General features: G+C 47.5%; 2 protein-coding genes across 3 annotated transcripts in view; one reads left to right on the top strand and one right to left on the bottom strand.

Annotated features, from left to right (window-relative positions):
• LOC142469876 (uncharacterized) overlaps positions 1-27,754 on the top strand; it is a 511,728-nt gene that overhangs the window by 417,622 nt on the left and 66,352 nt on the right. The window lies entirely within an intron of this gene.
• Positions 469-26,499, bottom strand: LOC142470174 (uncharacterized). 2 transcript variants are annotated; one of them, XM_075577219.1, is made up of 4 exons: positions 26,120-26,499; positions 22,572-22,939; positions 22,346-22,459; positions 469-6,485 (listed from the first exon to the last, which is right to left on the bottom strand). In XM_075577219.1, the coding sequence occupies exons 2-4, from the start codon at positions 22,858-22,860 to the stop codon at positions 5,464-5,466; spliced, it is 1,425 nt and encodes a 474-aa protein (XP_075433334.1). In that variant the 5' UTR covers positions 22,861-22,939; positions 26,120-26,499; the 3' UTR covers positions 469-5,463. The 2 variants fall into 2 exon arrangements, with proteins under 2 accessions (XP_075433334.1, XP_075433294.1); XM_075577179.1 differs by lacking the exon at positions 26,120-26,499 and adding an exon at positions 24,817-24,924 and having other exon boundaries at positions 470-6,485.

The following is a 27,754-nucleotide window of genomic DNA, read 5'->3' as shown; positions in this document are numbered from 1 at the left end:
ACTCGGCAATAACAGGGCAAACGTACACTGGCGACACACTTTATTCGAGCTTGGCTAGTCCCACGAATTCGGGTATACCCGGGTGTATTGAGGTTTGTGACTGTTTTCTGCCCGAGTACATTGAGTTATTTTCCAAGCAGGGAATGAAGCATTTTATTCCCGCTGGCTGCAATACTGCACAGTATATATATATAAACTGCATTACAATTCATGAATTTATGCCATCTGGTAGACACGCGAAGCATTGCAGCCTATTAAATCCTAATCATTATCATTTAACAGATCAGCCGCCCATCAGCCAGGCATGAACCCAGGCTGGGAAGGCAAATGCAACGGGGCTTGTCAGAGGTTAGTAGTGGCTTATTCCAGGTATCTGCCAGGTACATACCGGGTATTTGCTCGAATAAAGTGTGTCGGTGCAGTAAACACAATAAACAATAGAATCACACCTTGATAAAGTCCTGTTGGATGAAACATGTTGGTGTTTCCTACACCTTCATTGCTAAGCTGATAAAACACAATGTTACTACATTTGGAGTTGCCCTATCTATTTTTGTGATGCGGATGCTGTGCTCCTTTCCTTCTACATATCCTGATCTCTACCATTGAGGATTGCACGCTGCAGAGTTTTTCCGTCTGGATTTCACTGTCAGGTAAAGGGCAACAGCCCCTCTGTATTTTCCTTTTCAGCGTCTGCTGTTTTATTGATCTAAACCCTATGGGTAGGTAATTACTTACCAGGTGACCAACCTCTGTGGTAGCCAGGTGGGCACCAGTAGGTCCCTTAATCTCCCTTGGGTGATCTCTGTTATTATACAGTTATTATGGACATTGGGACTATACTCTGAATATACTGTTCTTATACAATAGAGCACTTACTGGTGAAGCACCAAAACAGTAGAATCAAAAGATTTTAAAAATATAGGTCGGCAGTGATAGATCGTTTGTTGTTCCATACCCACCAGGTATAAGTATGGAAAGATATGTCACGTTGGACACAACTTATCAACAATTTATATTTCTGGGTACTCAATTGAACACAAGGCGCAAAATATATTGTGATTTATTCCCTGGATTGACAAACACACGACAACTGCAGAATACACTTAAAACAACACTTACTGGGATACAGGAACAAAATAGATTGTCCTTTGCCTGCAAGCACAAGAAATGCAGTCTTGGTTTAAAGGTCCCGTGGCCAGATCGCAACTTGCCGATCTAATATCTTAGCCACCTCAAAGAATTTCGTAGAGATTCGTTAGAATTCGTTCGGGAGTCACCAGAGCAAACGAATTCCGAAGTTTGGGGTAAATCCTTAGTTGCGTTGTTATTAACCCCTTGCCTTCCGGAACGGCTGCCGCTGTGCTTGAACAAAGTCTTGAGTAAAGTGTAGTCACATCATGGATCATAGGAACCACACCGGGGATAGCTCGGTAGGCACAGTTATAGACAATTCCTGGGTATCTCTAACATGTGCACCCAATCCCCGCTTCGAGAATATTTAACCCACCAATAGCCGCGTTGCCCGCAGTTTGCAAAAACGGGCAAAAAGGCTTTCCGGTTCGCAAAGCGCATGTGTCGGCTTGACACCCAGGCAACTTAGCATACCGGGGATACACCCTCTTGCTGGCGCCTCTTAGTCTGAGGTTTGACCCAAAGGTGTCAATGGTCCGGGATCTGCCACTTCTCAGGAGTCCGACCATGTATACATTATAGTGCTCTGGGGTCTATCATCCCTGTCAGACTGAGGGTCGCCGGTTCAGCGGTATCCCCTTGAAGTGCCAGGGAGGGAATACCCTCAGCTCATTCACCCCTAACACAGTTACATGCCAGAGGATTTTTCCTGGGCTTATAGAAAAAACAGTTCCTGCCTGTACAGTACATTTTAAAACCAGTTTATCACACTTTATTCAAACTTCATGTTCTGGGTGTACCATCACTGTAATTTTTATATGTATCTTCGTGTATGATTTATTTACACTTGCACACCAAAAACCAGGGTGCTGTGTGCCTCCGTTCTCTAGTTAGCCCCCTTAATTGAAATGCCAGCTTCTGGGAACCAAGTTCACTGAATTCTCACGTCAATTGACACAGTTCCCATGCCAATTGACAAACCTCTTCAGATTTAACCGCAAGCCACTTATTCAATTGACTTGTGGTTACAGGTCAAACCAATAGAAAATGGATACCCATCCTTTACACAGGCTCCTAACCGCAGCCACGCATCTTCAATCACTGCTTACTGCGGTGCTCACTACTCCATCTTGTGTCTCCACAGAATATAGCAGGCAATGCATTCATTTTTCATTACAGCAGGCCGGGAATAGCCTGCAAATGGGGGTTAATAAGGCTGGGACAGGGCAAATACAGTGGTGTAGTGTAGACGGTTAACCCCTTCATTCCCAACGTGAGTTAGGATTAATCAACCGGGTATAACCTTTATTTTAGGCCCGATTAATCCTTTACTCATCACAAGATACCTCCTGTACACCCTTAACGTACACTATGAGCATTGTAAACATTAGGGGAGGAGTAATAAGGGGATAGGCTGATTCAGTTGCATTACGAATAGTAGAGTCACTACCCCATTCATACTTTTATAATTTAGCAATGGATGATAATTATTACATGCTACATTTTACAAAACTCTTTTTGAAAAAAGATGGAAGGAAAGTCTTTAAGTATGAATAAGCTGGGTCTTTTAATGAAACCTAATGTGGCAAGCTCTCCCCTTTGGGCACCCCCTCTGGGCTTTCCCAAGTTCCCCTTACTTCCGATCACACTACGGAGAACGAGGGCGAGGGCGTTCAGCAAGTGCCGGGGGCGTGCGGGAGCAGGGTGGGCGGTCCAGGGTTACGAGCGCATCACCGGAGCTTCAGAGAGCGCGAGTGCCGGGGGCGTCATCATGGGAGAAGCATGCGCACCTGCTTGGTGTCAAAGGCAACAGTGGCCAGCGAGGGTGTGTTGCGCATGCGCGGAGGATGCAGGGCAGAGGCAGAGAGTATATGATAGGCTCCGCCTGGGGAACTACAATCCCTGTACAAAGAAGAATGAAGCAGGCACACGGTCTTACTCAAAAGGAGGGTTAATATACCATAAAGTACAACGTTTCGGCCGTCAAATACTGCCTTTCTCAAGGTGAAAGCTACCAAACACATGAAAACAGTCAAAATATATACCACCCCCCTGATACTCACCCCTCCCCATTCTGCCACATAAACAGGATGTTGACGCCCACCTGATGACGTCAGAGCTACCATATGGCGCCCCCTAGTGACGTCAGACATCTAGGTCTAAATCACTGGCAATACAGCATAGAGCTGTCTTGGAGGACTGCAGCCACAGCCACACCTCTCCCCAGACTGAACACTCCCCCATGATGACGTCAGCGTGACCCGGCCGTCAGGGGGGGGGGGGGCGTGCACCAATCAAGACTGTACTCACAGGGCTGGACAAAGATGTATCCGTCGCCATGGGATCCGTGTCAGAGCAGGGAGGAGTGACACAATCCTATAAATCACCCTGAAAGTGTAAATAAACCACACACCAAAATATTAATAAAGCATATGTGTACAAAACTAATACAGTAATATACTATTAAAAACATGTGACTGTATACTGCTGATGACATCAGTATAATCCTGCAAAGTTACAGTGAAATGCCACATAAGAATATGCAGTACATCTGTATTTAGAATATACTAGTGTGTATACCTAGGTCAGAAAAGGATAATCTTCCCAACAGGTAAGTGCAGAGTCCATGGATGGTGCAAGATCAAATATGCCTGTACAACTACAATCCCCAGCAGTCCCAGGGGCTGCAGTCACATGCTGTGTATCCACCAATAGGGCTGCAATGATTCTCCTGCTGAATATAGATACATTTTCGCGCTCTGGGAGTACGCCAGTCTACGGAGGGAACTGAAGCTGAGAGGTAGTGTCCAGGGAGCTGTGCTTCCCTGGAATAGGCCAAGCTTAACCCCGTTAGGTCCAAAGTAGGCCCTGAGACCCACTAGATTGTGGCTGCTGCAGGGACAGGTCCCTTAGACAGGGACACTGCCCCATTAGCTTCCATAGTGATAGGAATCTATCCAGGATGTGGCTGCTCTGGCCTTAAGTGATCTGGCCAGATCAATGTCTACTCCAAGAGACATTGTACATGGTGGTACAATCAAAGTGGGACCCATCCAACGTAGAGGCGGAGGTGTCACGGTTCCTCGCTCCGGATCCGTGGATCCCATTGTTACCATATGCGTGCCCAGGTGTGGACAAACCCGGCAGGAACCAAAAAAAAATGCACCAACTCATCTTCACACATTAGTGGGCAGCGCTGTACCACACATTAGGTGGGGTCCCCTTGTGGACACCGGGTTGGTTGGGTGACCAAGGGTCCCTAGGTACTTTGGGAGGTGCAGTCGTGCGAGGCCTGATGGGTAGGCTGTAACTGTGTTAGTGGCTTATAGTAAACTGTTCTGCTTTACCAATTGTGTATTGTTTATTTTATGTGTCCTGTAACATGGTCATTCTACACCCTAGAATCCCGCTACAGGTGGAGGCGCTACAGAGTATCGTTCCAGGATACACCCCAGGTTCCCAGCAGCTGAGGCTCAGGCCTCCTGTGAACCACCAGGTATTGCACCCCACACACCGTAGCTACACATCTGGGTGGGGAAAAGTGCGCTACACTTAATTAGGATAGTTCATCATGATATTCGGACTGATTTGGTGGAAGGTCCTGCAGTGAATTATTTACATTCAAGGAATGATTTGACCTCCGTCACAAAGAGTTCATGATTTCCAGAACCATCATTATAACAACGTGCCATATGAAGAATTTCAAACTTATTTTCTGAATATCATATCTCCATTTCACAACTTTGCATCTTTTTCTCATAGTACCTGTGCTGTTGAATTTGAAGAGTCTTATTTGTGCGAGTAGTGTAGAGGTTCTGCCTTTCTTGCTGACTGCATTATAAGTTCCATATATTTGTATAATCAGGAATTGAATTAGTATAGGCCTTGGTCTATCTCCTTCCTGACTTTTATTTAGGACCAGAGTGCTGTGCAATATTTCAATTTCCCTCTTTAGATTGAGTCATAGAGGAAAGGAAGGGGTTGAGATGCATGTGTGAGGAAAGGAAAGGGTGCGATTACAAACAGGAGGATTCCTTGAAACTGCAGCATATGACAGTAATGGAGCTTCCAGACCCGCTTCCCTCCTCTCTCTGAAAGACCCACCCCAAATCTTCTCTATGCAAGACCTGGCCACTCCTGATTCGCTGCCAGACCCACCCCCCATTCCTCAATCTCTTTCAGATCCGCCACCCACTCAGTTCTCTGCAGCAAGCAGATTAGAATACTATGGTAAAAAATAATGGTAAGCACATTATTAGGTTACCGACCATTTTTATTACCACGGTATTGCTATTGTTATATTGCTCAACCCTACTCTGAACAAGCAAATTATTTCTCTCCTGTATGCATCCTGTGGTGTCTGAGAAGGCTGCTCTTCCGAGAAAAGATTTTCCCACACTCTGTACATGTGGAAGGTTTCTCCCCTGTATGAATACTCGTGTGTTTGCACAGGGAGCTCTCATTCCTGAATTGTTTCCCACACTCTGTACATGTGAAAGGTTTCTCCCCTGTGTGAATCCTCTCATGGTCGCGGAGGCGGCTCCTCCGAGAAAACCTATTCCCACACTCTGTACATGTGAAAGGTTTCTCCCCTGTGTGAATACTCTTGTGCTTGCGAAGGTGGCCCTGCGTACTGAATTGTTTCCCACACACTGTACATGTGAAATCTTTCTCCCCTGTATGAATCCTGTGGTGTAGGACGAGATTGCCCTTCTGTGAAAAGCTTTTATCACACTCTGTACATGTGAAAGGTTTCTCCCCTGTATGAATCCTCTTGTGGTGGTGCATGGAGCTCTCATTACAGAATTGTTTCCCACACTCTGTACATGTGAAAGGTTTCTCCCCTGTATGAATCCTCTTGTGTTGGCGCAGGGCGCTCTCACTCCTGAATGGTTTCTCACACTCTGTACATGTGAAAGGTTTCTCCCCTGTGTGAATCCTCTCATGGTCGCGGAGGCAGCTCCTACGAGAAAACCTATTCCCACACTCTGCACATGAGAAAGGTCTCTCCCCTGTGTGAATCCTCTCATGGTTGCGGAGGCAGCTCCTACGAGAAAACCTATTCCCACACTCTGTACATGTGAAAGGTTTCTCCCCTGTATGAATCCTCTTGTGTTTGCGCAGGGAGCCCTCATTACTGTATGGTTTCCCACACTCTGTACATATGAAAGCTTTCTCCCCTGTGTGAATCATCTCATGGTCATGGAGGTTGCTCTTCCGAGAAAAACTTTTCCCACACTCTGTACATGTGAAAGGTTTCTCCCCTGTAAGAATAATCTGATGTTTGAGGAGGTTGTTCTTAGTACTTAACCGTTTCCCACTCCAGTTCTGCTCATCATTCAGGCAGTTTTCTAAGAGAAGAAACAAAAGAAAAAACACAAATGTTTTTCAACATGTAAATCAAATTACTGAAAGCAAATTACTAATAAAAGACACTGTGCTTTGAAGAATTTACTTCATCACTACTTACTTAACAAAACGGTCTCTTTACTCCATTCCCATGGCTTTTACATTGTGGCAATAAAAACAAGTATTGGAGCGCTCCCTAAATAAAACACTAATAACAATTTAAGGACCCAAAAAAACAAATGGTATACTGGCCCAAATGAGGTGGTGCTGCTCGACAGAGAAAGGATCTTCCCTTGATCCTTGTGGAATATTGACAGACGAAAATTGTAGAGCGCAATCAAAAAAAGGGAATAATAAATCTATTAATGCTTATAGTCTGCTGCCAATGCAAAGACAGAACCAATCAATAACTGTAATAGCAGGGATGGAGGAAGGGAGGGGAGGGAAAAGAACCAGGACAGGGGAAGGTGCTGAGAGGAATAAATATAATAGCACTCTCACGGCCGTGTACAACGAAGCAAGAATGAGCCTGCGGCTAGCCGGAGCACGGGATTTTAATTGTAAGTCTATGTACGCACTTACTTTGTGTAATTAATCAGACTGTTACCCATTCACGGTTACCTGTCATCCTATTGTGGCGCGGTTGGAGACTGCCAGAACAGCAGCAGTGAGGAAACTCAGACAGCTGTCCATAGATGTGTTGTGATTCTCACTCACACACAGCTGTGTGAGTGCTATTATATTTATTCCTCTCAGCACCTTCCACTGTCCTGGTTCTTTTCCCTCCCCCTCCCCCCCCTCCCTGCTATTACAGTTATTGATTGGTTCTGTCTTTGCATTGGAAGCAGACTATATGCATTAATAGATTGATTATTTAACATTGTGGCCCCTTGATATCTAGAACAGCGGTGCGCAAACTGGGGCACGCAAGACTTTATCGGGGGGGGGGGGGGGGGCAGGGAGTGCAGCGGTTACAGAGACCTCGCGCTAAAAGCGCAGGGCCTCTGTAAATGTACTCACTTACCATGGAGACGTGACGTCAAATGACGCAGAGGGTCACGTGACGTCACATGACCCCGTGGGTCACATGACCCCGTAGCGTCATTTGGCGCTTCGTTGAAGGTAAGAGGGGGCGCAATCGAGCAGCAGAGCAGGAGGGGGGGGGCACAGCGCAAGAAGTTTGTGCACCCCTGATCTAGAGGACCCCATTCACTTTTGTGGTTGTTCCCAAAGACCTAACATTTTTTTCTAACAGCTCATACAGTGAATTAATATTGATACAAATGATATATGTATTTATTACTGTATTGATCTAAGTGTACATGTACTATACATCCTCCAAATCATTATTAACATTGACATTGTGAGTTAATTATATCAACTTTGAGACACCATTGGATAATGTTTCACTGGGATTTTTTGTTTGCCTTCCTCTAGAAAATGCTGTAAATACAAATATAGGAGAAGTATCTGTAACTTTAGTATTGGTTGAACTTGGATATATAGTGTGATTTATGTTCAACAGCCACGCGGAAGTGCGGTGTAAGCACTTTGTTGTCCTCACCTGAACTGTGGCATGGCCAAGCTGAGCCACACGGACTTTGTTTGTGCGCAGACGGATTATTTGTGTTGTTGCAATTAAGTGCATGGCCAGCAGGTGGAGCACCGAAACTCTTCTCCTATGATACTGTGAATGCTACAGTTTAGTAATAACCTAACAGGAGTCCGAAGAGCAGATAAAATGTACACCTTTTTGTCTAATAACCTTGTACATCTGTACTGTAGCAGTTTCACACTATTAAAAACCACTATGCAATAACCTAATCTGTCTCATTACTTTGTGTTGTACTTTACGTGGAATGGGACATGGCACTTTCCTCATACAATACCGGCTGAAAGTTATGCCTATAGGATATATAGGGAGTATATCGTTGAGAAGTAACCATACTATGAAAAAACACCAAACCAAAAAGGCTGGAGGAATTCTATTGGACACAACTTAATCATTAATGATTGCTTTATTAGAACTCTACGTCCTGGGAAGAGGGACGGCTGCTGGACACTGCACGCATCATGGATGGGTATGTTCAATGATGGAGGGGAGCGGGAGAACTCCGCGACCACGGGAGTATTGCAGCAGGACGGGCATTGGCCGTTGCGGTGACCAGTCCATTCACCCCCGAAATGCTGTCATTGATTACTACGTGGGGGGACCGGGGAACTCAGGAGGAGCGGATGAAGTTCCTAACTTTGGCGGTAAACCGACCCGCTTACCCCTCCCTGTACACTGGGACCGGAATGCTCCCCAGCTGAACCATCACAGCTTCTCCAAATTTGTGGAGGGTACCGACCAGATCGACAGCTTCTTAAGGAACTTTGAGATGCAGTGTCGCCGGTACAAGGTACCTCCACAGGACCGGGTCATGCGACTTGACCCCTTGCTGTCCGGTCTTGCCAAACAGACCCTGCTGGCTGTTCCGGATGAGTTCAGCGATGACTACGATCACTTGAAAGACCTATTGCTAGTCCAATATGCCCTCACCCCAGAAGTTTACCGTGGCAAGTTCCGGATGGAGGAGAAACAACCTCTGGAGTCCTTTGTGACTTTTAATACCCGCATGGCATTGCACGGGACCCGATGGGTGGAAGGATGTGGGGCTAAAACCTACCAGACCCTGCTGAACCTGGTGTTCCAAGAACAGCTTATGCAACAGTGCCCTCTGGCAGTGAGAGCTTGGGTGTTCGACAAAAAGCCAAAGACTCAACAGGAGGCAGCAAGGCTCGCGGACGACTACATCACGAGCCGAGCCCTGATCAATGCCAAGGCAGCGGCCAAAGCCAAGGGGGTCTGCACCACTCCCCAGTGGACTACGAAGCCACCAGCAAGCATCAGTCCACCCAAGACGGGAGAGCTCCGTCGCACGAGCAGCGGTGCTACAACTGCAACCGCACCAGTCACATCAAGCCGGATTGCCCGGAGCTGCTGCGTTCCAGCGGACCCCATCAGGGGCAACGCACCATAGCTGCGAGGCCGGTAGCCCGAGTACGGGTGGCCTCCACCAAGGATCCCAGTCCAGTCATGGAAACAACCCCCAGCGGGTTGTCCCATGGAGAGCCTGCCCTGGTTTCCTCGGTGCCCACAGCAAGGAGCGGCGGACATCCCACAGCACCAGCGGAGCTGCGGCAGAAGGCTGGCTGGAGCAGACACCTCACCACGGTCACAGTCGGTGACCGGTAAGCAGTCTGCTTGCTGGATTAAGGTGCTGCGGTAACCCTGGTACGACCTGATATGGTACGACCAGAGGAATTGCTCCCGGGACCCGGGATGCAGATCACAGTGGCGGACGGAGAGCCACGATTTTTACAAATTTGTCGAATCTTTTTGGATTGGGGGGAGGGACAGGGTGTGCGGGAGGTGGGGGTTTTACCCGGTTTGGATGCGGTGGTGCTCCTCGGCAACGATCTGGGTCCGATGACCTGCACCTACGATCGGGTACAAAGACCCGCTGCGGTTGCGGCAGTCACCCGGAGCCAAGCGGCGGCGATGGCGGTGGCTCCAGTCCCCCTGCAATTGGGACCAACGTTCGCGGAGGTCTCTGAGAGGACCGGGGAGGTAAGCCAGGCTTAGTCACAGACTCAGACCGACTTACTGTTTCCCCTTACAGTACCCCATTCCCCCGACATAGACATGACCGGGGGGTGGCCAGAATTAGGGACCCAGTTTAGGGAGGCAGTGAAATCAGACCCCAGCCTGGCCAGTATGAGACTTCGGGTGTCCGAGTCTCAGGCAGGGGAGGGCGCTGATCACTGCCTATGGCACCAGGGACTCCTGTATAGAGAAACGGGGATCCCGGGGGTAGAGGAGGGGTTGACCGGTAGCCGACAGTTAGTAGTGCCCCAGGGGTACCGACAGCAACTGTTACAGGTAGCCCACTCTTTTCCGTTAGCGGGACATCAGGGGGTCACTAAGACGAGAGCCCGGCTATTGCAGCGTTACTACTGGCCGGGGGCGTCCTGGGATGTGGGCACTTTTTGCCGCTCCTGTGACGCCTGCCAGCGGGTAGGTAAAGCGGGCGATCGTGTGAAGGCACCCCTGAACCCATTACCGGTAATAGGGGAACCCTTCCAGAAGGTAGCCATTGATATTGTAGGGCCCCTTATGATTCCTAGTAGGTCAAGGAAGCGCTACATCTTCACGGTGGTGGATTTTGCCACCCGGTACCCTGAGGCAGTAGCGCTTGGCACCATTGACGCCAGGACAGTAGCAGCGGCGCTACTGAACATTTTTGCTATGGTAGGTTTCCCTAGTGAGGTCCTAACCGATCAAGGGTCGCAGTTCATGAGTGAACTGTTACAGTGTCTTTGAGATGCATGGTGTGTACAGCACCGGCGCACTACCCCTTACCATCCCCAGACAAACGGATTATGTGAGAGGTTTAACGGGACCCTGAAGCAAATGCTTCAGACCCTTATAGAGGCGGAGGGGAAAGACTGGGAGATTCACCTGCAGCACTTGCTGTTTACCTACCGAGAGGTACCGCAAGAATGTACAGGCTTTTCGCCCTTCGAGCTGCTATATGGCCGCAGGGTACGGGGACCTCTGGACCTATTCTGGGAGGAATGGGAGGGGGAAGCTACTGATACTGATGCTTCTGTGATCCAGTATGTAGTAGATCTCCCAGACCGGTTAGAGATGCTCATGGGGGTGGCCCAGGACCATCTCAGGGCCGCTCAGACCAAGCAAAAGCAATGGTACAGAAGAGACTGCGACTATTCTAAGGCTGCGTCCATAGGACTGCAGCTGTGCGGAGGCGCGCTGAGGCTGAGGGAAAGCAGGTGCTTTCCCTGGCCTTGGTCCGCGCGCCGTCCGGGGGCGGGGGTGGGCCGGTGACGTCACAGAGCTGGTTCGCCCTCATTGGGCGAACCGCTCACATGACCAACCCTGCGCTCCCGTGAGCGCCAAATCTAAAAATTTGCGGAAGCGTGCGCGAGTCCCTGCTAAAGCTGCTCTCATTGAGGCTGCAGGGGCTCACTGAGAAGCGTCAGCGCGCCTCAGCACGGGTCAGCGGCAAACCAGTGGCAATCGCCAAAAAGACCACGGGACACCCAGGTACATGCCTTAAACTAGACCCAGCATTTCTGCATTGACTAATGGCCCATCAGATTAACAGCGGGGGTCCCTGGCAGTCCCAATCAAACTGAATGGGACTGCCTGGGACCCCTGCTGTGTTAATCCTATGGGTCATTAGTCAATGCAGAAATGCCTTAACCTTGCCTTAAACAAGCCAGGTTACACCCAGCATGTACCCAGAATGTAACCGGGCTAGTTTAAGGCAAGCTTTAGAATACTCGGTGTCTCGTCTGTATGACCGGAATGCCCGAAGTAGGGAATTCATCCCAGGTCAGCAGGTGCTTGTTCTCAAGCCCACTCGGGAGAACAAATTGATGGCTGCCTGGTCGGGACCGTATCAGGTTATCCGAAAGATGAATGAGTACAACTATGTTGTACAGGTAGAACCGGACAGAAATAAGACCTATCACATTAATATGTTGAAGGAATACAAAGCTCCGAGTATGGGAACGGTGATGGCCATTTGTAGCCCACCGCTGGAAGATCCGGCGAGCAATGCTCTGCCTGATCTCCTAGGGGAGGCAAGGCAGGCAGGCACTGTAGAGCAGGTGGAGATAGGAGGTCAGTTAAGTGTGAGGCAGAAGTCAGAGAACAGGGATATGCTAGAAAAGTATAGGGCTCTCTTCACTGACATGCCAGGGAAAACACACCTCACAGATCACCCAGTGCTCACGGGGGACCTGCGACCTCTGCATAAGCCCGCTTACAGAGTGTCAGCAGAGGTCAAGACGAGTATAGAGAGGGAGATAGAGGAGATGCTGACCCTAGGGGTAATTACCCCGTCCCAGAGCCCTTGGGCTAGTCCGGTAGTCCTAGTTCCTAAGAAGGACAAGACCACACGGTTTTGAGTGGACTATCGCATGCTCAACGCTGGGACGGTCTCAGATGCCTATCCCATGCCCCGCATGGATGAGTTATTAGATGACCTCGCGGGGGCAAGGTATCTGGCCACCATGGATCTGAGAAAGGGGTATTGGCAGATCCCACTGACCCTGGAGGTTAGGGATAAGTCAGCCTTCATCACTCCGAATGACCTCCATGAATTCCTAGTGATGTCATTCGGGATGAAGAATGCCCCGGCTACCTTCCAACGCATGGTCACCCGTTTACTGGAAGGGATGCAAAGTTAGGCAAGGGCTTATCTAGATGACATTGCTGTCTTTAGTAATTCCTGGGAATCCCATTTAGGACATGTAGCTGCGGTGCTAGACAGGATTAGGGAAGCTGGGCTTACCTTAAAACCCACAAAGTGCATGGTAGGGATGGCCGAGGTCCTGTATTTAGGGTACAGGGTTGGATGGAGGGCATCTCAAACCAAAGCCAGCCAAAGTAGAGGCTATAGTCCAGTGGCCTGTTCCCAGAACCAAGAAACAGTTTATGGCATTCCTAGGCACCACAGGGTACTATAGGAAGTTTGTCCCACAGTACAGTGCCGTGGCCAAACCCCTGACTGACCTGACCAGAAAGCGACAGCCTATGCTTATTACCTGGTTTCCTGCCTGTGAAACTGCTCTCCAGGCTTTAAAGACTGCCCTTGCCGGTGCCCCCATCTTGGCTGCCCCGGACTACTCCAAACATTGAAAAGGAGTGCTTGGCGATTGTGTGGGCACTAAGGAAGTTACAACCTTATGTGTATGGGCGCTCTTTTACAGTCATTACTGACCACAGTCCCCTGAGTTGGTTGCAGAGAGCCTCAGGAGAGAATGCCAAGCTGTTGCGTTGGAGCTTGGCACTCCAAGAGTTTGATTTCACTATCCAACACAAGGGTAGTGAACACAGCAACGCGGATGGACTATCTCGTCAAGAGAACCCCCCTGAACTCGAGTTCTCCAACGGTGCCACCGGTGACCCTCTTCCTGTGAGGGGCAGCAGGTCGCAGGGCACCCATTGAGAAGCAGAGGTGTAGAGATGGGGGTGGGCCCAGTAATAAAGGGGTTACACCACAAAGGGCCACCCCCACCATCGTATGGGGAGGTGAGGGGTTAACTGTTATAATGCTTATTGGTGTTTTTATTCCCCTGCCTCAGTGCAAAATGTGTTTCCCCCTGGTTACATGTATTTCCCCCCTTACAGTGTGTGCACCCCAACACATACACTGGGATCAGGTTGGGAGGGAAAGGGTGTATTGTATTAACAGGTTTATGGCCCTTTGTTCCCATTTCCACCTTTTCAATCCCCATTTGCAGCCATCCCATAGGTCACCTTTGGAGCTCCATGCAAGTCTATGGAAATTTCCATGGTTTTGGCCTGATATCAGAAAAGACCAGCAGGTGGCGCCCGAGAGGATGAGCGGAACTCCTCCATTGAAATTAATGGAGTAATGTCTTCCAATGGGGATTCCTCGGGTCCGATCTCCAAGAATGAGTTGGCAGACGGCCAAACCTCAATCCCCGAAAGCGGATACAATTTCAATAAAGAGCTTTTGATCACTAAATTGGCGTGGGAACTTGGTCACGGCCAAGTTCAGTCAGATTAAAATTGTAGCTCCGGTTCTAGGGTAGGTAGCGGGCCAGTTCTTTTTGCTCCTAGCTTAGGGGGACCCCCTTACTCGACCCGAACATGGTCCGATGGGCAATGACCACGGGAAAGGGTCGCCCCATTGACTGCAATGGCGGAGAAAAGCCGCGTGGCTTTAAAACCCTAAGTGTAAAACTGCGAAAACGTAAAACCCATATCTCCGGTTCTGTAAGGACCAGATGGCTGGGATTTGGCCACCATGTAGTCACTGCTCCGGCAGGATTGCATGGCAATTTCCAGCCCTCTCCGATCAACCAAACGGAGTATGGGTAACTGTTTTAAGTGTGGTTCTGCCATTGACTTCAATGGCGAAAAAATGCAATTTCTAAAACATGTCGATTTAAATTGTAATACTGTATCTCCGGTTTGGCGGTTTGCAGAGAGCTGAAACTTGGCCACCATGTAGAGTCCCCTCCGGCATGAGGGTCTGGCAAGTTTTAGCCCGCTCGGCCCAACCGAACGGAATATTTTGATTTATATAAAATATTGTAATTGTACTGTATTTTATGCCTGGTAGAAAGCCCGTGAAAATCCCTGACCCATACGGTATGTTAATGGTCAGGGGGCGACAGTGTGTCTACACAAAGGCCACTGATCAAAGGCTCATCCGCCCGGTTTGTATATACAGGGCGGAGAGAACGCAGGATATGGCCTTTCCTATGAAGTGCCATAATTTACACCTTTAGTCAGGTTTCCCCGGCCCAGATCCCCATCTGGCAGACTTGGCGACGTCAACTCTTTTGAGTGGGGTTAGGAAAATGGGAGCCTGACTAAGGGATTGTGCGCATGTGCCAGCTACCTGGGGGCAGGTACCACAGTGCTTCCCACGTTAGCTGGCAAAAGGTAATTGGGTACAGATAATTGTCAACCAATATCTGAGACCCAATGTTAGGGATGGAGCCCAAATTCTATATAACTTATTGTCAGCTCTATGCCCAATGTTGTTCATGACTACATCTAACTGATACCTGATGCCTTGATGAATTGCTAATCTGAATCCTGATTACTTCATTGCCCCATTCCCACGTAAGTGTATATATTCTGTGTTATTTGTTCAATATTGTGTGTTCACCTTCCCTGAAGGAATAAACTTTCTTTATCATATCACAGTCGTATTCAATTCAACCCAGTTATTTTGGTGTATATTATAACACTGTAAGCTATCGTGACAATGGTCCACAATGTTTATAATCTTTCGGATATTGTCAGAGGCTTGTCTGTCCGAGACAAAACTGACTTGGTCTATATGAATGAGCCTTGGAAGGATCGGGGACAATCTATTTGCTAATATTTTACTATACATTTTTAAATCAGAGTTTAATAAGGAAATAGGTTTGTAGTTGTCACATTGGAGTGGGTCCGTTCCCTCCATGTGTAGAATGGTCAAATTGGCTTTAGACATCGAGGTGGGAATGGGTGCCACCTCCAGGAATGAATTGAATGTCTCGAGAATGTACGGGCACAGCACCGCCTTGAATTTTTTTATAGTACAGGTTGGAAAAACCGTCCGGGCCTGGAGTTTTATTTGTTTTAAATAGTTTTAAAGCATCCGAGAGTTCTTCCTGTGTGATTCTTTTATTTAATACTTGAGAATCTTCCTCTGACAGAACCGGCAGACTAAATTTTTTTTACAAATTCAGTAATTGCCTCGGAACTTCTTTGACCACCTTGTGTAGAATATAAGTTATATAGTTTGGCATAAAATTTCGAAAATGCTTGTGCTATTTCTTTTTCATTGTATGTTGTTGGCCCTGCTTTTGTGCGAATTGCGGGGATTTGAGATTTAACTCTCAGACCTCTGAGTTTATTGGACAACAACCTATCTGCCTTATTACCAATATAATATCTTTGATATGTCCATCTTAGTGCTCTCTCTACTTCATCTATTTCAATCTGTTTTAGTTCTATTCTGGACTTGTCCAAGAGTTTGTATAATTTTTTTGAGGGATTTTGTTTATGTTGTTGCTCTAATGAGGTCAATTTGTCAGATATTTCTTTGTATTGTTTTTCTCTTTTTTTTGTATGCCACTGTGAATATCAGATCTCCTCTAATTGATGCTTTGTGTGCTTCCAATAGGATTGCTGGGATAGACACAGAGCCTTTGTTTATTGCAAAGTATTCTGTCAGTTTTTGTTTGATTGTCCTCTATCTCTTGCGAATTCAATAGAGAGTCATTTAATTTCCATGGAGACCGGTTATTTTTTAAGGAAAGAGAGAGCACTCAGAGCACGGTCAGACCAAGATATTGACCCTATATTCGACTGAGGATGGCGACGTGGTGATCAAAGGGAAGCGCAAACATGTGGAGATATAAAAAATAAAACTGATGGTGCAGTATTGTGACAAATAAGGATTAGGATTTCTAAGGGAAGAAACGCGTAGAGTGAAGGTGATTCACAGCCAGCCCTCCAAACCGGAACTCCCGAAGTCTCACTGACGTCACATCCGCCCTGCTGGAACGCAGGAGTGAGACGCACGCCGAGAAGAGGGAAGGAAAAACTGCACCAAGATACCGGAGGCGAGATGCATTGCGTATCTAAATGCTTTTAAATAGCATACATCATGTTCCAGCCAGCTTATCATCACTGCAGACATATACCCAAAGATACCTTTACGTACACAGTATCATCCTCACACTTGTGAGTATAAATAACAGCAGACTTAAAGAAGAATACATATTTATTTGTCACAATACTGCACCATCAGTTTTATTTTTTATATCTCCACATGTTTGCGCTTCCCTTTGATCACCACGTCGTCATATTCACCTGGGATTGAGAGAGCAGTCCTGCACTGGGTCACAGCAGCATTCAAGGATTTGTTTGTATCACTTATATTTATTCAATTTATGGTTTATATGTTAATATTGGATTAACACGTGTTTAAAGCTTATAATAGAGCGCCACTTTTGATATATCACGTTTTGCATTCGACTGAGGATGCCTGGAGAAAATCTTTGGTACCCAGAAAATAATCAATCCTCGAGTAGGTCTGATGTAGAGCTGAGAAAAGGGTATAATCCAGCTGGCCCTAATGTTGGGCCCTCCAGATATCTACGAGTGAAAAGTTTTTTTTTATTATTTCTCGAAAAGTTTTAGTATTTTTCTGGGTCAGCCTTGAGTGACTATCCCCCGGCGTTGTAGATTTATCTAGATCTGGGTTATTTACAACACTCATGTCCCCTGCCATAATTAAAGAGGTTAACGCCTGTTGATCTATTGACTCTAATACAGTACTGTCATGGGAGAGGGGGTTTGGCCCGGTATTAAAGGGGTTACACCCCATTTGGCCACTCCCTGCTCTCACTTGGGAGGCAAGGGGTTAACTTTACTGCGGTCCAGTAATGTGATTTTTCCCTGCTTCAGCACTCAAATGTGTATTCCCTTGTAAATATGTATTGTTCCCATTCCAGTGTCTGCACCAACACATACACTGGGATCGATGCAGGAGGGAAAGGGTTAATAGTTAAGGAGTGATTATAGCCCTTTGTTCCATTTTCTCGCCTTTGCAGGCTCCATTTTGCAGCTCCCCACAGGTCGCCGTTGCAGCTCCATGTGATCCTATGGGGAAACAGGCGATTTGGGCCCATTTTCATCAGAAGACCTGCAGGTGGTGCCTGAGAGGAGGAGCGGCGGTTCCCCATTGTAAGTCAATGGAGCCATTCATTTCAATGGGGATTCCTCGACGCCGACCTCCAGGAATTGGTTGGCAGCCATCCAAACCGCAGACCGCAGAAGCGGAAACAATATCTAAAAAAGAGCTTTGATCACACTGAGTGAAGTTCACGTACAATTGGCGTGGGAAACGTAGGTTCTAGGGCACCCAGGAATAAAATTCTTTTTGCCCCTAGACCCTAGGAACACCCACACTCGACCACCACCAGGTCCGAGAATGAAGGACCCCCGTAAAGGGTCGTGCTCGCCACGAGGGTCGCATCATTGACTCTAACGGGAGCGGAGGTCCCATTGAATCCTATGGCGGCGCCGGCCATATTGATTCTAATGGAGGAAAGCCGCGTGGCTTTGAAACAGCTAAGTCCGAAAGTATGAAAAGTGTAAACCCATATCTCCGGTTCTGTGAGGACCAGAAGGCTGGGATTTTGGTCGCATGTAGTCACTGTTGCAGCATGACTGCATGGCCATTTCCAGCCCTCTCTGATCAACCAGACGGAGTGTGGGCAAATGTGAAAAAGTAAGGTTTGTCCCATTGACTTCAATGCCGGAGTTGCTCCATTGAAAGCCTATAGCGGCGGAGCCCATTGATTTCAATAGGAGAGTGAAACGCTGTGATTTCTTTTAGCTATAGCGGAGAATCCTGCATTAAAGTTAATAGGGGATTTTAACTTGGTTTTTGTATCTCCGGTTTTGGGGGTCATGGAAGGCTGATATTTGGCCACTATGGCAAAGGTCCTCCGGCATGAGGACCTGGCAAATTTCAGCCCGCTCAGACCCACAGAACGGATTATTTTAATGTGTAGATATTAAAGAAAATACTGTTTTGCAAGGCTGGTAGAAAGCCCGGGAAAAGTTACTGGCTCTGCTTTATGTTAATGTTCAGGATGGCGACGCTTTGTCTACAACAGCCCCCCTGATCAAAGGCTGACCACTCTGATTGTGTACAATAGGGCGGAGAAACGCAGACCCTGAGTGGTCTGCAAGTGTCATAATTCACACTAACAGACAAAAGGGTTTCCTGAACCAAGAATTTACCCCAAACTTCGGAATTCGTTAGCCCTGGTGACTCCCGAACTAATTCCTACGAACTTCAACGAAATTCTTTGATTTGGCAAAGTTATTAGATCGGCAACTTGTGATCTAGCCAAGTGAACTTTAAACAGAGACTGCATTTCTTGCGATTTCTCGCAAAGGACATTGTCACGAGGGACCAGAAGTTATCAACACTTTTTATATTTTGGGATTCTAGATTGAACACAAAAAGGAGGCAAAATAAAATTGTGATTTATTGCCTTGCTAGACAAACACACGACAACTTCAGAATACACTTAATACGACACTTACCGGGATGGGGAAACGAAATAAATTAAAATGTCCTTTGCGAGAAAGCACAAGAATAAATCTAATAACTTTGCCAAATCAAAGAATATCGTTGGAGTTCGTATGAATTCGTTCGGGAGTCCCCAGGGCTAACAAATTCCATTGTTTGGGGTATATTCTTGGTTGTGATGTTATTAACCCCCTGCGTCTTGGAACCGCTACCGCTGTACTTGAACGAAATCCTGCGTAAAGCGTAGTCACATCATGAATCGTATCTGGATCACACTTGGGATAGTCCGGCGGGCACAGTTATAGGGTTCCCCAGTCTAGCATTAACATGTACACCCAATCCCCTCCGTGGGAAACAACAGTGCTCCTGAACTGGTCAGGGCTGCACCTCACTAGAAGCTCCTCTGTAGACCGGGTCCGGTCCGCAGGGCTGGACGGTAATGGCGACGGAGCACTACGGTGGACAGCAGGAGCCAAACAAGTGAACGTTGCCCGAACTACGCGTTTCGTATCTCGCGATACTTCGTCAGGTTCAGCCTGTCTCCCGTGACAATATCATTATCAATATGTCTTTAAAATGTGATGTTTCCTAGACTATGGAAATTGTACACATATATACAATGCAGTATGTGATCCAGTATATATTATCAATCCAGGGACAGGGCTATAACCTATGTTGAGTTACATTTCAATACTTGGAGGACCCTATTGCAACTATATAATTAATCTCCATGAGGATAGAGTTGAGTGTACATTTTATATCAGAGACATTAACCCCTATGCGGTTCTCTTCCTAAGAATAGATCCTGTTTTTATTCATACATTGTTTATTTTTTTAAATAGTTTGGCCGGTATAGATCTAGTACTATAGTGGTTGCTAGCATTTTTTGTTTCCCCCTGATGTGATTATAATGTTTACTGAGTTCATAGCAAGTCTAGGTTTTCCCTGTGCCTCTTTCCCCTATTGTTATTTCCAGTAGCTCATTAATAACTTGATGGGCTGTCAGCCGGTGAACCAATTGCCGAGGATGCCGGCTGTTGCCTGCTGTGGACGGTGCTTTTCCTGCTTCCCCTCCAATGTCGGACACTTGGAGAGGAGCTTGAGAAAGGACCGTCAGGTCTGAATAGTCGCTCATATTTTATTTTTTTAAACAGTTAGATATAATTTTATACTACCTTTTTGTTACCATATCATAGTGAGTGCTGCAGACTTTTTCTGTTGCTATATACAGTTGTGTGAAAAAGAAAGTACACCCTCTTTGAATTCTATGGTTTTACATATCAGGACATAATAACAATCATCTGTTCCTTAGCAGGTCTAAAAAATAGGTAAATACAACCTCAGATGAACAACAACACATAGGGCAGAAATTTAGTTGATTACAAGGTTTTCAGGGTCAGGGACTGAGCACAAAATGGAGTTGAGTCATTAGCTTAATGAAACACACGTCCCTGAAGGACTGAGGGGTAAATGGAAGTGAAAAAAATGAGAATTCAGGGAAAGAATGCAACAGAGCCTTCCCCCTGTCTAACAGGCTTCCAAAAGAAAGCCTGTCATGAGCTGATGAGTCCAGCAGAGAGCTGGTTAATTTCCGCAGGAGTTGATTGACCAGTCTCCAGCTGGCTCATCAAGAAGGCTTAAAATGCTGCTGCGCAGACTGCATGGAGATCTCTAGCACAGAGCGAGAGTCTGTGCTGCCAGAGAGATCGCATGGAAAGAGAGATTCTATTTCAAGGAATACTGGTCCCTGGAACCTGCCAGAAGGAACCCACAGACACCACCACAGACCCTGGACTGAAGTGGGAGATGACCCTGTCTAAAAGGTACCAGTCTTTGAACTGGAGTAAAAAGGTTAGTAAGATACCTAGCCTTCCAGCCCTCAGATAGGGACTGCTGAATTTTAGTCAGCCCTCTACATGGGGTTAGGCCTGGTTATTATTTTCTGCTGTCATTTTGTTTATGTTTAAAGCTGCTGGCTAATAAAACCTACATTGTTATTTGTCCTAAACCATCGCCAGTGTTCTATCCTCATCTCCTGCAGAGTAAATTAAATGAGATAATGGTCAGAGCGCGGAAAGGGGGGAAAAAGAGACATTAGGGAGAGAAGCGGTTGGACCTGAAACACCCTGGACTTTAAGAAAACTAGCTACAAAAACATACAAAATAGTGCTTGAACTAAAATACAAAAAACAATAAAGGTAATAAGTGCCTAGTGCACAAGGAAATGTAGTCTCCGGCGCAATACAATGTTAAAAGATACTAAATGTACCAATTTCAATGTCCGTGATAGTGTCAATGAAATGTCCCGAAAAACAGATCGGATAATGTAACTCCTAAAGTGTCTTTTTCCATAATGATCCTCCTATAACATAAGAGAGAGAACAGCCCATTGCACAGCAGCCAGACGCAGTAGACCCTCTCTGCACGAGTACAATTGCCTACTTACAGCATGTTCCGTTACAGCCTGGGGTGGATATAAGCTGTACTTTAGCCAACGGTTTTCTTCCTGGATCCACAAACCCCACGCGGTCTCCAGCCGAGAGACCTCTTAAGAGGCGGTTTGCAGAACATGTTTACAACATCAGAAAGGGGCTAGAGACACAGTGTCTCAAATCCTTTTAATATAAAGCATGGCCAAAACCCGGAAGGTTTCATTTGCAAAGGTATAGAGATTGTCCAAAAGCCAACTGGAGAGGGGGAGATGGGGTGAATGCAATATCCAGACACGAACGTTTCTAGACATATACGCTCAAAACCCCGGCGCTGGCACCGGAGGCTTGGACATTGAATTTGATCGGGCATCTTTTTTGAAAAATTAGGATTTGGAATTACTCTGTCTGAGACCATTAGATGTTATTTGTTATTTAATCATTTTGTCAAATATGTATGAAATGTGTAATTTGTTGGTATTTAAATGTGTACATTTTTATGTTATCTCAGAAATGAGAAATGTCCAGGAAATCACTTTTTTTGAATGGCGGTGTTAAGCCAATCCCATTACCTCTATAATCCATAAGGGGTATTAGTGCTTCACTATCTAAAATATAGTATTCTCCTGCATTCTCTAATATGTGGTTTTGAGGGCATTTTATGTTACTGCGAGTATTGGTTTAAGTTGCAGTCTATGTCACGTTTTATTTCTATATGTGGTCTTTACTACTTGTAACTAGATAACCTTGGTCTGCACAAAAGACTATTATGGTACTCACCATCAACCGCAAATGTACCTATATCTCTCTTTATTGGGGTCAGATGTTCCTCAGGGTTAGGCTCTTCTTTCACTGCATTAATCTTTAACCTCTCTGGTACAACCACTGGAAAACCTGCCAACGAGAAAAGGAAATCCCTCATATAAAGCTGGGAGTGGGGAATCTTCTTGTGATTTCACCGCCTCTGATATTGGTATTTGATATCCAAAATATCTACTAAACTCACTTAACAAGTGATGATACATGCTGGTAGTGGGCAGTGCTCCTCTGTCCATGCTGGTAGTCGGCAGTGCTCCTCTGTCCATGCTGGTAGTGGGCAGTGCCCCTCTGTCCATGCTGGTAGTGGGCAGTGCTCCTTTGTCCATGCTGGTAGTGGGCAGTGCTCCTCTGTCCATGCTGGTAGTGGGCAGTGCTCCTCTGTCCATGCTGGTAGTGGGCAGTGCTCCTCTGTCCATGCTGGTATTGGGCAGTGCTCCTCTGTCCATGCTGGTAGTGGGCAGTGCTCCTCTGTCCATGCTGGTAGTGGGCAGTGCCCCTCTGTAGGTGCTGAGATAGGAGGTTCCTTGGTTTATATTTGTTGGGTGACAGCTGTGCCTGTATAGAAGAGAAGAAGGAATGTAATTAGTATGATCTGTTTTCTTGGACAAATATACAGCATTTAGTATAAGCATTCAAACCTAATATTATTAATACATTAAAGCCCCAAAAAGTAGTTAAGAGGGGACAGGGGTGCCAAAGCAAACATATTGTCCATATATGCCGGTCCGTAGATTCTGTCCCAAAGTCCCGTCCCCGCTCTGACAGACATCGGGAGTTCCTCGCGCGGCGCTCCGCCTCCGTACCTGTGGGTCCCACCTCTTGTCTCCGCCCCCGCAATGGCGTTGTGACGTGCAATGACGATGCTTGACCGGGTCGCCAACATTACGCGCGGGGCACACGCTGACGCGATATCTATGGGCTGTGCTATAGGACACCTACGTGTTCCAGCAGCCTATAGCGAACCGCAGCCCCACTTCCTGGTGGCCTCCCATTGGTGGGAGGTCCTATAAATATGCTCACAGAACTCTCAGCCTTTGCCGAGCATAACCTGTGTGTGTGATGCTGCACTCACTGCCTTGTTTCTGTCTGCTTACGCTGCTGCCTGACCCTGCCTGGATTCTACCTTGTGACTATGCTGACCCCGGATTGGATACGACTACGCTGCTCTCTTCTACCAGCACCGATCACCCCCCCCCCCACCCCGATCCCCACAGCCCGGCACCGATCCCCCTCGCCAGCAGCCCCGCTCCCCAGCCCTGCATCAATCCCCCTCGCCAGCAGCACCGCACCCGAGCCCGGCGCCGATCCTGTCCCAGGTCTGGCACCAATCAACCCCCCCTTCCCAGCCCCGATCCCCGCAGACAGCCCCACGATTCCGCAGCAGCTGAAACCGGAGGTAGGGGGGGGGGGGGGTCTGTGAGTGTGTGCGCAAAAAAAAACAACTTAATTTTTTTTATTTTCGGGGCTAAGATGTAGGGGAGGCAGTGTTGTTGAGGCTTTTTTTAGTCATTACTAGGGTTTTAAATGTAATTGTAAAGGCTATGTGAAGCCAGTGTAGATATTTGCGTAGCGGAGCAGTAGAAGTGGAGCGGTGAGTGAGGTAGATGAATCTAGTAGCAGCATTTTGGATGGATTGGAGTTGGGACAGGCGGACAAGAGGAATGCCAACTAAGAGAAGATTGCAGAAAATCGAGGCGGGACATGGCGAGTGAGAAACGGGCGTATCGTGGCGATATTTCGTGGAGATGGAAGGACTTCGTGAGGAATAAAGGAGAGATCAGAGTCAAAGATGACAGCTAGACATCAGGCTTGAGGTGTTGAGGAGATTGTGGTGTTATGACAGTGAGGGAGACTTGGTGTAACGGTGGCAGTGGAAGGGGGGGGGAAGAATATTAATTCTGTTATGGACATGTTAATCTTCAAGTAGCAGTGAGACATCCAGGAAGAGCGGTCTAGGACGTTTGGTGGGATTGTCCCAAAATCCAAAAGGGTTTGGTCTGGTGTGACGAGGTGGATTCAGAGAATAACCTCTCAACCATGTGATCTGGACCCATGGATGTTCCGGCTTTGCCGACCGTCGGTAAAATTCAGCAGAGATTAAAATAAACTAATTGCGCAGATTGCCACGGCCACTAGAGGTGTAATACCGCTCACTGGTCAAAGCAATCAGTACCATCCATGTCCCAGATCAGGAATAACATACGGTATGCATGCAAGATGAGCAACCTAACGGGTTTGGTAAATGACAACTACCGTACATATTCTCTGATCTGGAAACCCCGGTTTGAATTGTGTAGGGACACAGGGAGGCCTCCTCAGACCTTTTAACGTCCTGCTCAACTGACCAAAAATATAGAAAGAAAAAGCGTAAAAATAAACTTGTTTGGTTGCCGTCTGTCATTGCAGATAGGGATATGCTCCAACATAATTACCAATTGTATGAGCCTCACGAGGTCTTGGTCGGGCCCAAACCAATCTCCACCTCGGTCCTTATGATCCGCCGCCTCAATTTACTGAGCCGTCCTGTGAGACATTCTCTGACCTGTGTGTGATTGGTGTAATATATACTCTGACTACTGTACCTTACACTTTTATTATTCTGTACCTCTCCCCCCCCCCCCCCACGTCCTACCCTATTGTGTTTTCTGTACCCCCTATGAACTTGTTAAAAATCAATATCATTTGAGTTAAAAAAAATAATAATAATATGCTGCTGCTCAACCCTCTGCTCTTCTAGACCCGTCTCTGCTTCTCACCTCTTGCAATGTCTCTGCTGGCTTCCTATTAATCTCTGTATAAACTACACAATTATAACCCTGTCCTCTGAGGCTCTAAACTCCTCTGCACCTCCATATATCTCACCTCAGATCTCTTGTTACACCCGTACTCGCCTCCTAAACTCAACACCAGGACGCCTCATCTCTGCACCATTTACCTACACAGCCCTCTCCCACGTTACAGCCTTTCCCATAATCCCTCACTCCCTACGGAACTCTCTTTCACTCAATAGTCACCAAACCCCTCACATCCTGTACTCAAACCCTCGCTGACAATGCAACTAATTAAAGCATCCCATGCAATTATCTATAGTCCATGACTGAAGATGCACTTGTAATAATAATAATAATAATAATAATAATAATAATGCTCTTTTACTCGGGTGTCTGTAGGTCTCCCAATTACCAGTTACAGTGTCAGGTCTTCAGGAAAGGGCCTCCCTTACACTGGCAATTCCTTACTGCTCTTATCCCCACTGTCGGTACCTTGTTTGCCCGGTACTGTAATATAGCACAGATACAGGCACCTTAACAGTAGCCAACACCATTAAATATAACAGTTGTGTTATTCGTGATCAGATGGTACAATAATATGGCAATAATATGGCACAGGAACACTTGTTAATATCCAATATGTAAGGGGCACACGTCACCGGTGATTGCAAAAGAGAATAATAACCGAGCTCAGTGACGGGGAACATATTCTGCAAGTCACAGCCTGGTGGCCACAGATAATGATTACCCCACTTTGGGGCAGAATATATAAAGGTGAATCAGTCTTGTATCCTCCCCAAGATAACCAAGGTGCAGTCCTGCTGGCCTCTCTCTAACCCAGAGGATATATGTGTAATACACAACACGCTGGGGTTCCCATTACTGTATATTACAGTCTTCAGGGGTTAATCCACCAACATCTCTATCTAAATATTACAATGAGGGAGAGATCCCTGTGACTCACAGCTCATGGGCCCTCCGGTACCGGCAGCTCTCCTCTGTGGGTGCAGGATGGGTGCTGGACCTGTGGTTCCCCTCTGTGGGTGCAGGATGGGTGCTGGACCTGTGGTTCCCCTCTGTGGGTGCAGGATGGGTGCAGGACCTGTGGTTCCCCTCTGTGGGTGCAGGATGGGCAGCAGCTGGACCTGTGGTTCCCCTCTGTGGGTGCAGGATGGGTAGCAGCTGGACCTGTGGTTCTCCTCTGTGGGTGCAGGATGGGTGCTGGACCTGTGGTTCCCCTCTGTGGGTGAAGGATGGGTGCTGGACCTGTGGCTCCCCTCTGTGGGTGCAGGATGGGTGCTGGACCTGTGGTTCCCCTCTGTGGGTGCTGGGGAGATGTTTAATCTCCTACCGGGTGAGGGCAATGTGCAGCTCTCACACCCTCCCTGTCTCACTGCCTGCTACATCCGGGTCACAGCACTATGTACTACTGCGCATGCTCACACGCAGGGCATCATGGGAGTTGTAGTTTTCTAGCCTTCAGTAGCAGTGACACATAGAAGCAGCACAGTAACATTTCCCAGACACTGTGCTAGGGAGAGAGAGTTACTTCTGCATGTAGCTGTGTATACACCGCCTGCTCCCTCACTGCTCCCTTTTGGCCAATGATAGGAAGGAGGTAACCTGGGGATAACATAACCCCTGAGGTTGTAATACAGCTAAAGGATTAAACATATATCAATAATGTTCCCTCCGTCTCCCCCCTCCCCTTCTCTCTCACAGGGGGCTGGGGCAGTAACAGGCAGGACTGGGGCAGTAACAGGCAGGGTTGGGGCAGTAACAGGGCAGGGGCAGTAACAAGGCCGGGGCAGTAACAGAGCAGGGCTGGGACAGTAACAGGGCAGGAGCAGTAACAGTCAAGGCTGGGGCAGTGACACAGGACTGGCGCAGTAACAGAGCAGGTCTGGGGCAGTAACACAGAGCTGGGGCAGTAACAGAGCAGGGCTGGGGCAGTAACAGGCAGGTCTGAGGCAGTCACAGACAGCGCTGGGGTAGTAACAGGGCAGGGCTGGGGCAGTAACAAAGCAGGGCTGGGGCAGTAACAGGGAAGGCTGGGGCAGTAACAGGGAAGGCAGGGGCAGTAACAGGGAAGGCAGGGGCAGTAACAGAGCAGGGCTGGGGCAGTAGCAGGCACAACTGGGGCAGTAGCAGGTATGGTTGGGGCAGTAATAGCCATGCTGGGGCAGTAACAGAGCAGTAACGTGATCTCGCGTCACGTGATCAGGACATTTCCATGCTTAGGAGATACAGGCTATCTCTTACTGCGCGTCTCTTACAGAAAGGCAGACCCGGTAGGACTCACACCGCAGGGACCCCCGCTGTGTTAATCCGATGGGCCATTATAGTCTGCCGCGGTAAAACTAGTGAGGATCACGGGCACATCTCGGGAATCCATTTAGAGATTTGTTCGAATAACGGCCGCTGCATCTGTGCTACCGACGATTCATCAGGAATTTTTCTAAGGTGATTGCACCCATTACGGTTCTCACTAAGAAAGGGGCGAATCCTAAGATATGGCTCGCAGAGTCTCTTTTAGCTTTCGAGAAACTCAAGTCCGCCTTTTCTTCCGCCCCTGTGCTGATCCATCCAGATTCCACGA

Source organism: Ascaphus truei, chromosome 1 (assembly GCF_040206685.1).
Source record: "Ascaphus truei isolate aAscTru1 chromosome 1, aAscTru1.hap1, whole genome shotgun sequence".
NCBI classification, from domain to species: domain Eukaryota; kingdom Metazoa; phylum Chordata; class Amphibia; order Anura; family Ascaphidae; genus Ascaphus; species Ascaphus truei.
The sequence above is the reverse complement of the archived record's forward strand: the minus strand, read 5'-3'. Positions and strand labels throughout refer to the sequence as shown.